The sequence below is a fragment of the Loxodonta africana genome, chromosome 11 (genome assembly GCF_030014295.1).
Source record: "Loxodonta africana isolate mLoxAfr1 chromosome 11, mLoxAfr1.hap2, whole genome shotgun sequence".
Classification (NCBI taxonomy): Eukaryota; Metazoa; Chordata; class Mammalia; order Proboscidea; family Elephantidae; genus Loxodonta; species Loxodonta africana.
The window spans coordinates 107,272,022-107,288,388 of record NC_087352.1 but is presented as its reverse complement, the minus strand read 5'-3'; the positions used below and the strand labels follow the sequence as shown (position 1 = coordinate 107,288,388).

At 39.7% G+C, this 16,367-nt stretch overlaps 1 protein-coding gene across 2 annotated transcripts in view; it reads right to left on the bottom strand.

Moving 5' to 3' along the window:
* Positions 1–16,367, bottom strand: part of CEP192 (centrosomal protein 192) — a 214,678-nt gene that overhangs the window by 130,592 nt on the left and 67,719 nt on the right. For both annotated transcript variants that reach the window (XM_064294755.1, XM_064294756.1), the window contains 4 exons: positions 7,446–7,510; positions 6,684–6,893; positions 4,398–4,524; positions 3,251–3,381 (listed from right to left, as the gene is read on the bottom strand). In XM_064294755.1, the coding sequence (XP_064150825.1) occupies positions 3,251–3,381; positions 4,398–4,524; positions 6,684–6,893; positions 7,446–7,510 (533 nt within the window). The remainder of the gene's footprint in view (positions 1–3,250; positions 3,382–4,397; positions 4,525–6,683; positions 6,894–7,445; positions 7,511–16,367) is intronic.

Sequence of the window (16,367 nt, the reverse complement as noted above, 5' to 3'; positions counted from 1 at the left end):
AGATAATGGCGTTATCAGAGAAAATCTAAAATACCTCTGCTGAGTATATCTAAGGATATAAAAGACAACATAGAAAACTAGAAATTACACAAAAAAAACTAAATAAATGTTCTATAATTGGAAATTACAGTAACGAGTTAAGAACTCAATGGGTTTAACAGCAAATTGAATACAAATGAAGAAAGAATTAGACTTGGAAGAAAATATTCAGAATGAAGCATGAAAGAGAAAACAATGGAAAATATACAGGAGGACAGAAAGAACACAACGGAAAAAGGGGATACAATGAGAAGATCAAACATACTAGTACCTGGACTCCCAGAAGAACAGAGGACAGATAATGGAACAAAAGCTGTATCTGCAGAAACACTGGCTGAAAATTTTCTCCAAAAAAAATTTAAGAAGGCCTATAGACCCCAAAAGTGGCTAAGAGCTTGGCTGCTAACTGAAAGATCAGCAGTTTGAACCCACCAGCCACTCCATGGGAGAAAGATGTGGCAGTCTGCTTCCATAAAGATTTACGGCCTTGGAAACCATGTGGGGCAGTTTTACTCTGTCCTACAGGGTCACTATAAGTTCAAATCGACTCAACGGCCAAGGGTCTGGTTTTTTTGTTAATAAAACCTAAGCAGGAAAAACAAAATATGCCTAAGTACGTCATAGAGAAACAGATAAAAACCAAACAAAGAAAAAAAAAATAAAAGCAGAGATAATAAGACCTTCAATGAAATAACAATAAGGTTGACATCCACTTCATTTTAAATCAATGTGAAATGGTATCTTCCAAGTGCTAGAAGTTATTTCTAATCTAGAATTCTATACCAAACAAAAATACACTTCAAGAATAAAGGTGAAATGAAGACATTTTTGGAGAGACAAAGACAGAGGATTCATCACCAGAAGACCTTTACTTAAAGAAATAGCAAGTGTATTCTAGAATGTTAAAAAAAAAAAAAAAAAAAAGATGTTTCATCAACTTAAGAAGAAATCTAACGAAATACATGTAAAAATCTCTGCACAAAAAAACTATAAAATAGAGAATGGAAGGTTACATAATTTTTATGGATTAGAAGACTCAATATTAAAAAGACATCAATTTTACCCCGTCTGTCCTATAGCTTAAATGCAACCCCAGCTAAAAGCCCAACAGGGTTGTTCTTGGTTGGTTGGGGTGTGGAAGCTGACAATCTGATTTTAAAACATACACGGAAATACAAAGGGCCAAGAATAGCCAAGATACTTCTAAAGAAAAACTAGATAGAAGGGCTTGTTCTTATAGACATTCAGGCTTGTTATAAGGCTACAATACTAACACAAGACAAACAGACCAAAGAAACAGAATAGAGAATCCATAAATAGACTCATACATTAATGGATATCGGATTTCTGACAAAACTGACACATTAGGGAAATGGGGAAAGGATGCCTTTGTCAATAAAGACAGATAGCATTAAAAGGGTGAAAAGGCAAGTCACAGAGTGGGAGAAGATACGTGAAACACTCAGAACTGACAGAAGCCTCCTTCCCAGAACACAAAAAGAATTACACATCAGCAGGACAAACAATCCATTACAAAAATGAGCAAAAGATTTAAACAGGCACTTTTTTTTTTTTTCCACAAAAGACGCTATCTCAGTGACCAATGAACATATGAAAAGGTACATAACTCAACTCGATTAGTAACAAGGGAAATGAAAATTAAAACAAGGAGGTGCCACTACATACCTACCAGAATGACTAACGATACCAAGTGCTAGTAAGGATGTGTAGTAACAAGGATCATCACACAGTGCTGGACAGGATCTACACTGGTACAACCACTCTGGTAAACTCTATGCCAAATCTTCAAAAACTGAAGGTGTGCAAACCCTACGATCTGGCACCACCACTCTTAAGTACAAACCTCCATGAATGTGTGCACACTCCCAATAAGACACGCACAGGTACTAGGATGTTCACAGAGCACTATTTTATAATTTTCTAACACTAGAAATATCCCAAATGTCTACCAGCAGCAGAATGGATACATAAGTTGTAAAACACTCATACTAAAATACTATGCAGTAATGAAATAAGCTTCCATTATATGTGACAACATAGTTCAATCTCACAAAGTAGAGTGAAAGAAATCAAAGAAAAATACATGCTACACGTTTCCTTTTATGTAAAGTTCAAAAACAGATGAAATTAATAAGGTGTTAAAAGTCAGGGGAGTAAGGGAGGAAGGGGGCAGAAAACGGTTTCTGGGCATTAGCAATGTTCTCTTTTTTAACCTGGAGTATACACACAGTGCACAACTTGTGATAATCCATGGGGTTGTTAAGTTTGTTTTATAAATTCTTCTGTATATATATTCTACATCGAGAAAAATGTTTTTAACTGGAGGGACCCCAGAGGTCATGGCCCCCGGACTCTGTTAGCCCAAAAACTAAAACCATTTTCGTAGCCAACTCTTCAGACAAAGATTAGACTGGACTATAAGACATAAAATGATCCTGGTGAGGAGTGTGCTTCTTAGCTCAAGTCAACACATGAAACTGTGGGCAGTTCCTGTCTGAAGGCGGGATGATAGGGCAGAAGTGGACGGACAGGAGCTGGTTAAATGGACATGGGAAGTACAGGGTGGAGAGAGGGAGTATGCTGTCATGTTGTGGGGTGAGCAGCTTGGTCACATTCCAATGTGTTTACAAGTTTTTGTATGAGAAACTGACTTGAATTGCAAACTTTCACTTAAAGCACAAAAAAGGGAAAAATGTTTTTAAAAATTTAAAGAATACCCCCAGACTCTCTGTTAACCTGTTAAAGAGTTAAAACCATTCCTGAAGCCAACTCTTCAGACAAAGATTAGACTGGACTATAAAACATAAAATGATACTCATGAAGAGTGTGCTACTTAGTTCAAGTAGATATATGAGACTAAACCGGCAACTCCTGTCCAGAGGCATGATGAGAAGGCAGAAAGAGAAAGGAGCTGGTTGGATGGACATAGGAAATCCGGCATAGAACAGGGGAGTGTGCTGTCATGTTATAGGGAGAGGAACTAGGGTCACATTAACAATGTGTATATAAATTTTTATATGAGAAATTAACTTGAGCTGTAAACTTTCACCTAAAGCATTATTAAAATGAAAAAAGAATTTAAAGAACACTTAAAATTGAAGCCAGGAAAGGTAAACAACACATATCTTTTACATACAGCCTTTTCTTGCTCTTACACATGAACTATGACTTCACGAAAGGCTTAAAATACCTCTGTGCTGCCTGCATCAGCGGTTAATGTCACATCACTTTCATCCTCTTGTGAAGTGCTCTCCAATTCTCCAACCTTAAGCGTAACTGATCCTTCATTTAGTTGTGCCTTGGATTGCTTATTTAAATGTCCTGTAGGAAATATACAATATTCCACTTACAAATATACACTATCTCTGTAAGGTAAGGGCCAGTCAAAACGATTAACTGCATGGAAGAAGTCTTTGTACCCCAAATGTCATCAAACTGACAAAAGCTTTTTTAAACTATAGTCACTAGGACAAAGGAAGACAGCATGGTGAATTTGGTTCAATCCCATAAAGTCTAAAGTTTGAAGGAAGATTGTGGATTTTACTCTCTCCTTTGTAAATACTTGCAGCCCTCGTGGTGCAGTGGTGAAGAACCTGGCTGCTAATCAAAATGCCGGCAGTTCAAATCCACCAGCTACTCCTTGGAAACCCTATGGGGCAGTTCTACCCTGTCTTACAGGGTCGCTATGAGTCGGGATCAACTTAACAGCATGAGTTTGATTTGGTTTGGTGTAAATACATAAACTCATTTAATATTTTTTAGCTTTAAACATTTCACAAATATATAGTAAGCTGAGTTCAAAAGTGAGTTCTTCTTTACGGCAACAGAAAATCAACTAACTAAAAATGAAGAGACTCTTGATCTCATCTCTCCTAGTGGACTACAGGGTCTTTAAGAAATGAAGTCTATCTTGTTATGTATCACTAGACATTGTATTAGCAAAAAGTAACTGTGCATTGCCCAAGAAAGCTGAATTTTAAACATTTGTCAGAAATATTTATCATAGTCTAAATCTCAAAGCACCTCTTTGGCTAAAAGTCTACCTAAATAAAAAACATATTTATAATTCATTAACTCAGTTTATTTATAGCCCATTTGAACAAATTATTTCATTTACTTTGATTTTTACAAAAGAATTTAGGTGGATTTTGGCTAACTTGTTTCCTCTTTAGATTGACAAGGAAATGTTGGGTTACTATATAAATCAAATCCATGACTGATACTGAAAAAATTGAAAGTGGTATATACATTTATACTCACAAAAGCCATAATTAAGCAACCGCTAAGTTATAGTAAAAAACCAGGCTCCTAAAAGCCCCCTTCACTTAATACATTACCTGCTACTAAATGATGGCTAAGATGAGCCATTTCTTTTTCCAAATTGCTTCTTGATGCATCAGATTTTCTTATTAAAGCAACAGGTTCTCTCTTCTCTGGTGATCTAATGAAATAACCAAATGATGGCTACAAGATAAACATGTGAATTATTTCCTTAATTTTCAACTGTTTTAAGAAATTCTAGACTATTTTAATGCCAGTAACCTATGCCTAAATGACTTCAACATCATATTGTCTTTCTTTCCACTTAATTTTAAATTACTAAAGATGAACTTAAAAAGCTCAGATAGGACCTTTTATTTCCTTACTGCTAAGCTATCTTTTAATCATCAGAACTAATATTGTCAAATAAGTTACCCTTACAAAGAACTCCAAATTAAAACAACCCAGAAATAATACTTTATTCCTTCAACAGTTATTACTGGGTACCTACTATGTGCCAGGCAGTGTTCAAATCTCAATGACACGTTGGGGGGGTAGAGGGGTGGTGATAAAAATTCCTGCCTTCCCAGAACTTACAGTATAAACCAAAAACCAGATGCCACTGTGCTCCAAAGGGTTTTCAATGGCTGATATTTCAGAGGTAGATCACCAGACCTTTCTTGTAAGGCGTCTCGGGGTCAACTCAAACCTCCAGCCTTTCAGTTAACATTCAAGCTCATCAACTGCGTGCACCACCCAGGGACTACTAACCTACAGTATAAGGGGATTTTATTTTATAGAATAGGTCCTTGAAAATCCATATTAAGATCTGATATGGTCCCACTGACTTCGATGAAGTTTTCAGAAAGGTTCGCCTTCAAGGAGCTCGCTAAAGCGCAAGGAATTCCCATTTGTCGTATTTTACAGAACTTTTGCACCATAGGAATAAAACATAAATTTGTTAAATGTACTCCATTCTGAAAGATCTTCATTTGAGAATTTCTTCCCTTGATCCAGTAACTTGAATGCAAGTAAAATTTATAACTCATACACCAAAATTAAAATTTCTACTAATTAATCTATTTTTCCACGGTCCAGTGCTTTGTTCATCTGTTTAACAAGGAATTCATTTGTTCTTCAACTTCTCTCACGATCTCAAAAATCCCAAATCAAAACAGGCAGAAAAACCCAGCCTTCTATTTATTTTCATTTTTTTTAATTTACTGCATAGACTGGATCACAATTCAGTTTCAAACTTAAAGTCTGTGAATTAACTGTGATATCTAACACTATACCTATTATTTCAAAATTATACCCTCAGTGGAATCCAGTTTTAATAAACACTCTCTCCAAAAATCTTAATCCCCCATATGGAATTTATCAACAAGTCCTCTGACTTCGTACCTTCAAAATACATGCTGAACCCTTGCCCTTTTTTTCTGTTTTCATACTATCCATCCTGGTTCCCAGCCTTCATCATGTCTCTGGCTAAACCTCTGCCGTTTCTACTCCTCTGATGAGCTGGTGCTGACCACTGGCCTAGGCTGTACGGACAGCTCCCTTCAAGAGCTGACCTTCTCCATCCAGGCTCCCAGCATACACGGTGGTGTTCTGTTGCACCTGGAGATGGGCCCAGGCACCATGACAAAGGAGATCCCTGACTCCAAGCACGTCTTCCCAGTTCATTTTAAATAAAATGCAACTCCTGCAAGGTGCCCTCAGGATCTGGCCCTTGTCTACTTGTTACATTACCCCATGTTACCTGGGAACACTCTTCCTCCAGGCCTTCAAGTGCTTGCCTCTTTGTCATCATTTCAGTCTCCGTTCAGTATGTCAAACCCTCAGATATCACCCTGACCACCACAGCTAAAGCAGCCTGCTCCTCGCTCATTCTGCATAGTACTTATCACTATCTCAGTCATCTGCATTTATTTTTACGTGTTACGTTTTATTAAACCAAAACACTCCTGTATTTCAAAATAGCTTTCTAGACAACCAGTTAGAAAAAGAAATCTTAGAAAGAACTCTTCTCAATATGCAATGATATAAAAATAGCTACAATAGCAACTAACAGGCACTGAACATTTCCTACGTATTGAGCATAGTGCTAAATGTGTTACATGTACCACTGTGTTTAATTCTTTAAAACCCTATGAAACAGCACCCACATTTTAGAAATTAAGGCATAGTGGAATTCAGAATCATAGGGCTAGTTAGAAAACCAAGCTGGGACTGAAGTCAGTCCTAAACTCTGTAACCATCACACTATAATGCCCCTATTCTATCTGCTCCAGCTGTGCTGTACAACATTCAAGGAAGAAACCCTAATGCCTTTAACCACTTGTAGCACATTTCATACTTACTCTTTTCACATTGTTACCACCACCAAGGCAACCAAGAGCCTCAGATCTCTGAGCAAAGAACTCTCCTAGAGACAGACGTAAATAACTGGCATCATCTTTGACCAAATCTGATGGGCTAAGTGATTTCCTCAACAGACTGAAATTAGCTGAAGTTCCCCAAGACATATCCCCTAGTGCAAGTGAAGTGTTCTGGGCATCTATATTTTCTTCCTAGGAAAAGAGAAAGTTGGTGTTAGTTTTTTTCTTCCACCAGCAAGCCTTCTATTATTTTAATATGCAAAACAAAAAATTTAACTGAAATTTTTTAAAAATTAGAAAATTCAAGCTTAAGCAACTGCTAAGGTAATGAAGTACAGGAGAAGAAAAAGTCAGTTTTGAAATACTTTAGTCATAATGTGCATTGTCTTAATATACTGCTTAATAAAACACTGATCATCACTAATAAAAATTCTTCAAATAGGATACATTTTCACTGAAGACAAACAGGATTATCTCATTTTTAAACACGGCTAAGACCTATGGAAATATCTATGAAGCCTACTAAGGAGATATTAATTGAATTAAAAATATATTTCAAGTATTAAGTTTCCAATCTATAATTTAGAGTATGAAGAAAAAAGAAGAAACTGTCTAAACATGAGAAAATTAAATAATCCTATACTAACTATATTATATGGCTATTCGAAAAGAATATTTTTGGCTACTTTTAAACTAATTAAAAAGGAAATTTCAAAACCTTGGTTAATGCAAATAATTACAAACCTGCATAAATTGATGTTCTTTATTAAATTCTTCTTCATCTTGTACAATCAAGGCCAATGCTTCAGCTTAAAATAGAAAAAGTTTATGTAATTATACCACATAATACCTAATTAAACACTAGCTCATAGACATAGCCAGTAAGGAAAATAAAATACCAAGGACATAAAGTTGATTAAAAAAAAGTATGTGAAAGCTTCCACTCATATAACTGATGTATTTATATTATTAAGCACTTAAGTATGCAGTTGTGAAATTTTTGGTAATGAAGTATGGTAACTCACTACCCACGGGATTTCATCTGGAATAACCAGATGAAAATGACTGCTAAGGTGCCTGACCACGCTGGTTAGCACAAGACTGTTCCAGCTTTAGAAGTAAAAGGAAACCCCACACCTGGGCCAACAGGGACAGTGGGTCACCTAATGTCTTCCCTCTAAGTTCCTACTGAGCACCTCAGCTCACCCGGGGAAATGAATGTCTGTGTACTCACACCGGCACAGGTGCCTGCAGTCTCTTGGACCTGGCCACAGATTAGAACGCCTCCCAGGCCAAGGGTAAATGCGCAACGAGTGTCAGGTATAACAAAACAGGAAGACAGTGGCAAACTAGTGAGCATATGACCATGCTTAAGAGGCATTTGAATTAAAAAGGATTTTCCACATGTTGGCTAAAGCAGAAAGTCTGCAGGTTAAACCTCCAACGGCTTGTCTGCTGTCCACGCTGGGCCTCTGACTGGCACTCCAGGTTGGGTAGCACAAAGAACAACAGTCCACGGCAACCCAGGAAGGGCGACTCAGCTCATAGCCCAACAAGAGAAATTCTGCCCACTCTCATTCATACTTCCAGTCAGGAAAAGCAGAGCACCAAAGGCAGCTCAGGATTCCTACTTGTCAGAACAGTGCTATTTCTTAACCTTGTGAATCAATCGTTTCTTATAGAAACACATTCTTAACCTAGAGATCTGTGAATGAGCATCAGAACTGTGAAGCACCCAAAAGGCTCTCTGAGAGGTCTATGACTCAAAGTAAGTTAAAAAACCACCACCCTAGAATGTGAAAGTATCAACCAACCAAATAAATAACCTAACAGTCAAGACAGAGGAAGCAGGAAACTGCCCATAAGAAAGATACCCCAGAAGAAACCTATTTTACTTTGACAAGTTAAATATCACATGGTTTTTAAGTCACTGTGTAGATGGCTCAAAACACTATTTATTATATTTCTGAATACTTTTTCTCTAAGACTTAAGAGACCCTTCAGTTAAATATCTACAATACTGTGCTACCTTGTACTATTACCAGAAACCAGTCACAGATTATAAAAAAGCAGAGCTCCATTTGGTGTAAGAAGCTACGCCAAATTCTTTGCCCAACCGAAAACAATAATCCTCTCACTGTCACCTGAATGCTTCAGTGGTTCAATTTTAAGACAGCCCTTATTTTTCCCCCTGGTGTTTCATAAATCTTAGGCCATAAGCAGAAGTAACATACTACCTCACATATACAGAGCTATAAGAAGGGCAAAGGCAGAAATGGGGAATAAGAGCTGTAAAATTTCTGAATAAAGTTTAAAAAAAAAAACAAAAAAAAAACCCATTGCCGTCGAGTCAATTCCGACTCATAGCGACCCTACAGGACGGAGCAGAGCTGCCCCATAGGGTTTCCAAGGAGCACCTGGCGGATCTGAACTGCCGGCATTTAGGTTAGCAGCCTAGGTTAGCAGCCGTAGCACTTAACGACTGTACCACCAGGGTTTCCACGAGTAGGTAAATTTTCATTCAAAATGACTTAAGGCATTACAAACTTTGCCCTTGGTGAAATCTTTCTCTCCTGAATATTTCCTCCTTTCATACTTTCAAAACTCCCTTCTCCCTTCCTACAAAAAGGCTCTCACTTCATTAATACCCTTGACCTGGTTCATCCTTTCTAGCTCCCACACTCTCCCGTCCATCGAACCTTTATTAGTTTTCCACACTCACTGTCTTCATCTCCTCGTTACCCACGCTTGCATCCTTTGCATCCTTTGCAGCCTTGCTTTTGTTTCCTAACCACAAGGATAGTTTTGTTGAATTTTTCCACTATCTTTCTCAATTTTATCTTTCCTTTAATAGTAATACATATACACGGTTCAAAATTTAAAAAGTGTATGTAAGTAAATCACAGCTCAATAAGGAGTTTTTAAAAATCAGTCAAAAGACATGAAAGGGTATACTATGAAAAGTCTCCCCCTCACCCCAACCCCAATCCCTGACACACCCAGAAGCAACCAATGAATAAAGTACCCTTTAAATTCCTCTCAATTCTATTTGATTTTTTAGTTCAAGTAGCACGGGATTCCTGTAACCAGTTTGTCATCTTTCCATTGCATGTATTTACAAATACATGTGTGTACATGTGTCCTCCTTTTACACAAACGTTAAAACACTTTGCATGGCGTTCTGTATCATAAATTTTAAATAATTTACTTTGGTGATAATTCCGTGTATCAGTACCTGAAAAGTTCCCTTGCTCATTTTTTTGTATAGATATAACTTATTTAATCAGTCCACATTTTTTGCACTTCTAGGTTGCTTCCAAAGGAACCCTGGTGGAGGAAGAAAGACCTGGTGATCTGCTCCCACAAGGATTACAGCCTACAAAACCCTATGAGACAGTTCTACTCTGTCACACGGGATCGCTGTGGGTCGAAATCAACTTGACGACACCTGACGACACAACAAGGTTGTCTCCTCTCGTTACCACAAGCAATGCTGCAAGTAATAACCTTGCATATACATCACGTAGCATTTGTACACGTGTAACTGAAAAATAAACACCGAGAAGCAGACCTGCTCAGCTGCAGAGTACGCGCACTGCAGTGTTAGATGCTGAATTACTGCCACCCCCAGAGTCTGTGCCAATAATGCATTGCTGTTAGTTGCCATTGAGTGGGCTCTGATTCAAAAGCAACCTTATGTATAACAGAACGAAACATCACCTGGTCCTGGGACGTCTTTATGATCACTGGTGTTTGAGTCCATTGTTGCAGCTATTGTGCCAATTCATCTCATTGAGGGTTTCCCTTGTTTTCACTGGCCCTATACTTTACCAACTATGATGTCCTTTTCTAGCGATCGGTCTTTCCTAATGGCATGTCCAAAGTAAGTGAGATGAGTCCACAATGAATGAGTACGGTGTAAGGAATTACTTAATAAGGCCCTTCTAGCCAGTCTTTGTAGCTCCCACCAAATGACTAGGTGGGACTATGCAAATGAGCTATACAGAACCCTAATGAGGGGGGCTGGTCAGTTTTGCCATCGTACTAGGCTTAAAGAGAGACACTGAGAGTAGGAGCTGGAGCCCAGAAGACAGAGACGAAGAGCTGTTAAAACCAAGCCAGCGAGTAGACAGCTTGGTATGCCTGTCTTGAGTGACCACCAGGGTCCACTCGATGAGTGGAAGTGGGGGAAGTGGTGCAGTCAAGAGAAGGGCTGAGTTTGGATATGTTCCACTGGCACCTATTGACCACGCCCATGGGGGCTAGGGACAAGAGAGAGAAGGAAAGGGTTGGCTGGTCAGAAGTGCAAGGAGTTGTGTGTACTCCTGAGCTTACAGGTGATGCCGGTTGACCTAGCCCATGGGGGCTAGAGATGAGACTAAAAGAGAAGGGGCTGGCTGGTCTAAAGAGCAGGGAAATGTGTGTGAACTCCCAAGACCACAGCTGGTACCCACTGCGACTTAGCTAGGATGGCTAGGGATGAGCTGACCAGAGCTCAATCAAATGAAGAGAAAGATATTTGACACTGTGAGATGGTGTAGGCTGCTGCAATTTCATGGCTTCATCTGGACTAGACTTTGCTTGTGGATGCAGATGCTCCAAGTTCCAATTGGAACAGAAGACTCCTCAGATAAAGGAACATAATTTGTATCCTTAGAGTGCTGGTTTGATGTTGCAGTTGTTGTTAGGAGCCATCAAGTCAGTTCTGACTCACAAAATAACAAAACACCAGCCGGTCCTGTGGCATCCTCATAATTGCTACTACGCTTGAGCCCATTGTTGCAGGCACTGTGTCAATCCATCTCGATGAGGCTCTTCCTCTTTTTCACTGACGCTCCACTTTAGCTAGCATGTTCTTTTTCAGGGACTGATCCCCACCTGATAACATGTCCAAAGTATATGAGACATAGTATTGCCATCCTTGCTTCCAAGGAGCATTCTGGTTGTACTTCTTCCAAGAGAGATCTGTACATTCTCTTGGCAGTCCATGGCATATTGAATTTTCTCTGCCAACACCACAATTCAAAGGCGTCACTTCTTCTTGGGTCTTCCTTACCCATTGCCCAGCTTTTGCATGCATATGAGGGGATTGAAACCACACCATGCCTCAGGTCAGGCACACCTTAGACCTCAAGGGGACTTCTTTGCTTTTTAACATGCTAAAGAGATCTCTTAAAGTGTCTTTTGATTTCTTGACTGCTGCTTCTGTGGGTACTGATTGTGGATCCAAGTAAACTGAAATCCTTGACAACCTCAGTCTTTTCTCCGTTTATTATGATGGTGCTTATTCGTCCAGCTGTGAGGATTTTTGTTTCATGTTGAGGTGTAATCCACACTGAAGGCTATAGTCTTTGATCTTCACCAGTAAGTGCTTCAAGTCCTCTTCACTGTCAGCAAGCAAGGTTGCATCATCTGCATAACGGAGGTTATTAACGAGTCTTCCTCCAATCCTGATTCCCCATTCTTCTTCATATGCTCCAGCTTCTTGGATTATTTGCTCAGCATACACACTGAATAGGTATGGTGAAAGGATACAACCTTGACGTACAGCATTCCTGACTTTAAACCATGCACCATTCCCTTGTTTTGTTTGAATGACTGCCTCTAGATCCATGTACAGATTCCTTATAAGCACAATTAAGTGTTCCAGAATTCTCATTCTCTATGACATTATCTACAATTTGTTATGATCCACACAGTCCAATGCCTTAGCATAGTCAATAAAACACAAGTAACCATCTTTCTGGTATTCTCTGCTCTCAGCCAGGATCCATCAGACACCAGCAATGATATCCTTGGTTCCACGTCCTCTTCTAAAACTGGCTTGAATTTCTGGTGGTTCCCTGTCAATACACTGCTGCAACCACCTTTGAATGATCTTTAGCAAAATTTTGCTGCCATATGGTATTAGTGACATTGTTCGATAATTTCCACATTTGATTGGATCACCTTTCTTAATAGGCATAAATATGGATCTCTTCAAGTTGATTGACCAGGTAGCTGTCTTACAAGTTTTTTGGCATAGACGAGTGAGCACTTCCAGTGCTGCATCTGTTTGTTGAAACATCTCAATTGGTATCCTGTCAGTTCCTGGAGCCTTGTTTTTCACCAATGCCTTCAGTGCAGCTTAGACTTCTTCCTTCGGTACCATCGGTTCCTGATCATATATTACTGTCTGAAACGGTTGAACGTCGACTGATTCTTTTTAGAATAGTGACTCTGCATATTCCTTCCATCTTCTTTTGATGCTTCCCATGTCGTTTAATATTTTCCCCCTAGAATTCTTCAGTATTGCAACTTGAGGCTTGAATTTTTTTCTTCAGTTCTTTCAGCTTGAGAAATGCTGAGTGTGTTCTTCCCTTTTGGTTTTCTATCTCCAGATCTTTGCATATGTCACCATAATACTTTGTCTTCTCGAGCCACCCTTTGAAATCTTCTGTTCAGCTCTTTTACTTCATCATTTTTTCCTTTTGCTTTAGCTACTAGACATTGAAGAGCAAATTTCAGTCTCTTCTGACATCCATTTAGGTCTTTTCTTTCTCTCCTGTCCTTTTAATGACCTCTTGCTTTCTTCATGTATGATGTCCTTGATGTCATTCTACAATTCGTCTGGTCTTCAGTCAGTAGTGTTCAACGCGTCAAATCTATTCTTGAGATGGTTTCTAAATTCAGGTGGGATATACTCAAGTTAGTACTTCAGATCTCATGGACTTTATCTGATTTTATTCAGTTTCAACTTGAACCTGCATATGAGTAATTGAGTCTGATCTAGTTGGCCCGTGGCCTTGTTCTGACTAACGATATTGAGCATTTCCATCATCTCTTTCCACAGATTTAATCAATCTAATTCCTGTGCATTCCATCTGGGGAGGGCCATGTGTATAGTCACTGTTTATGTTGGTGCAAAAGGTATTTGTAATGAAGACGTCGTTGGTCTTAAAAATTCAATCATGTGATCTCCAGCATCGTTTCTATCACCAAGGCCATATTTTCCAAGTACCAATCCTTCTTTGTTTCCAACTTTCCCATTCCAATCACCAGTAATAACTGCATCCTGATTGCACATTTGATCAATTTCAGACTGCAGAAGTTAGTAAAAATCTTCAAGTTCTTCATCTTTGGCCTAAGTGGTTGGTGCATGTATCTGAATAGTATTCATATTAACTGGTCTTCCTTGTAGGCATATGGATATTATCCTATCACTGACAGCACTGGCTTCAGGATAGATCACCAAAATGTTCTTTTCGACAATGAATGCAATGCCATTCCTCTTCGAGTTGTTGTTCCCAGCACAGTAGACCATATGATTGGCGGATTCAAAATGACTAATAACAGTCCACTTCTGCTCACTAATTCCTAGGATATTGATCTTTATGCATTCCATTTCATTTTTGATGATCTCCAATTTTCCTAGATTCATACTTCGTACATTCCAGGTTCCGATTATTAATGGATGTTTCCAGCTGTTTCTTCTCATTTTGAGTCATGCCACATCAACAAATGAAGGTTCTAAAAGCTTGACTCCACTCACTTCATTAAGGTCAACTTTACTTTGAGGTGGCAGCTCTTCCCCAGTCAAATTATGAGTGCCTTGCAGCCTGAGGGGTTCATCTTCTGGCACTGTATCAGACAATGTTCCACTGCTATTCATAACGTTTTCACTGGCTAAATCTTTTCAGAAGTAGACTACTGGGTCCTTCTTCCTCATCTGTCTAAGTCTGGAAGCTCAGCTGAAACCTGTCCACCTGCTGATATCTGAATACCAATGGCACAGCTTCCAGAATCACAGCAACATGGCACAGCTTCCAGAATCACAGCAACACACCACAGTATGACAAACTGAGAGATGCGTGGGGGACTGGATTGATAGAGAAGGGCAATTTAGAAATTAGCTCCCTAAAATGAGAGTGTAAAGGCATGAAGTGGCTGACTTACATGCTTTCATGAGAGTGCTTACATTAAATGAGGGGAACAAGGAAGGGTCCCCACTGAATAGATTCCTCTTTTCCTGATAGGTCTGGGGAAGAAAGGGTGGGGGAAGATGCTGATCGGATTATATGATTCATTTGTGAATGCTGATTGTTAAGAGAAGTTAATTGTGATTGTAAAAACTGTAACTACAGAGGCAGTAACTGAAAGAATGGACTAAGGAGGAGGCACTGCTGGACTGGAGTACAGTGGTCGAACCTAACATCTCTTAAAGGTTTTGCTATGCTGATACCTTGTGAGATGCTCAGTGCAAGGGAATAATCTTCTCTCAGTTAAATTTTATCACAGGCCAGAAATGGTGAAGTCAAGATGACTCTTGGAGAACCTGACCAGATCAGATGGTGTTTTAGTCATCTAGTGCTGCTATTACAGAAATACCACAAGTGGATGGCTAAAAGTCCAAAGTCAGGGCACCAGCTCCAGGAGAAGGCTTTCTTTGTTGGCTCTCAAAGAAGATCTTTATCATAAATCTTTCCCTGGACTAGGAGCTTCTCCACTCAGGAACACCGGGTCCATAGGATGCACTCTGCTCCCAATGCTTCTTTCTTTGTGGTATGACATCCCCTTGTCTCTCCGTTTGCTCCTCTCTTTTATATCTCAAAAGAGATTGGCTTAAGACATTATCTAATCTTATAGATTTCATCAATATAACTGCCACTAATCCATCTCATTACATCATAGTGATAGGATTTACAACACATAAGGAAATCACATCAGATGACAAAATGGTAGACAATCATACATACAATAGTGGGAATCATGACCTAGCCAGGTTGACAGATATTTTGGGGGGCACAATTCAGTCCATGACAGGTGGACACCTGCAGCAGACGTGAATGCCTGGTGCCTGAGTAACCTTACCCTGAAGACTCTTTGCCCTACTGAAGGACTAATTGTTATTGGCTGTTTCGGACTGATAAAATGATTGGGAGGGGAAAGTTAATTCTTCAAGTATGAAAGTGCCAATGGCTAGAAGAACCAGGGGTGGCCTGCAGTGCACAATGAATTACTTAATATGGCTCTTCTAATCATAGTCTTTGTAACTCCCACCAAATGACTGAATGGAACTATTAAAATGAGGTGTATGGAGCCCTAATGAGGGGATTGGTTTTGCCAACCCACTAGGCTTAAAGGGAGACGGAGAGAGAGAGGAAGAGAGAAAGTAGGGGTTGTAACAAAAAAGACAGAAAGGGAGAGCTGTAGCACCAGATACAGGGAGAAGCAGCAGCAGAGCAAAGGTGGGAGAAGAGCCAGAAAACTGGCAGGAGACCAGCAGGAGATGGTGTGGTGGGATTGCTAGTGGAGTAGAATGATTCCAGGCACCTGGTGGAGCTAGGTTTGCCACCCAGGGAGCCAGAGCTGAGGGGCTTCAGGCCAAGGTTTACTGGCAGAGCGGGGTGCCTCTGCACACTTATCAGCAGAGCTAAAAGAGCTTTGTAATACTGGCCGGAGCAGGGCAGAGGCCAGGTCGAGTGGCCTAGGAGCCAAGGGTCAGGGAGAAACCTCCCTGCAGGTACAGCTGAAAAGAGGCCGTCCTGATCAAAGAACTGCATTCTGAACATTCCTGAACCGGAACTATAACCTGTTATTTCCCCAATAAACCTCATAACTGTGAGTATGGTCTGGGACTGTGCGGCCACTGCAACAAATTATCGAACACAGCAGAGAAGCAGAGGT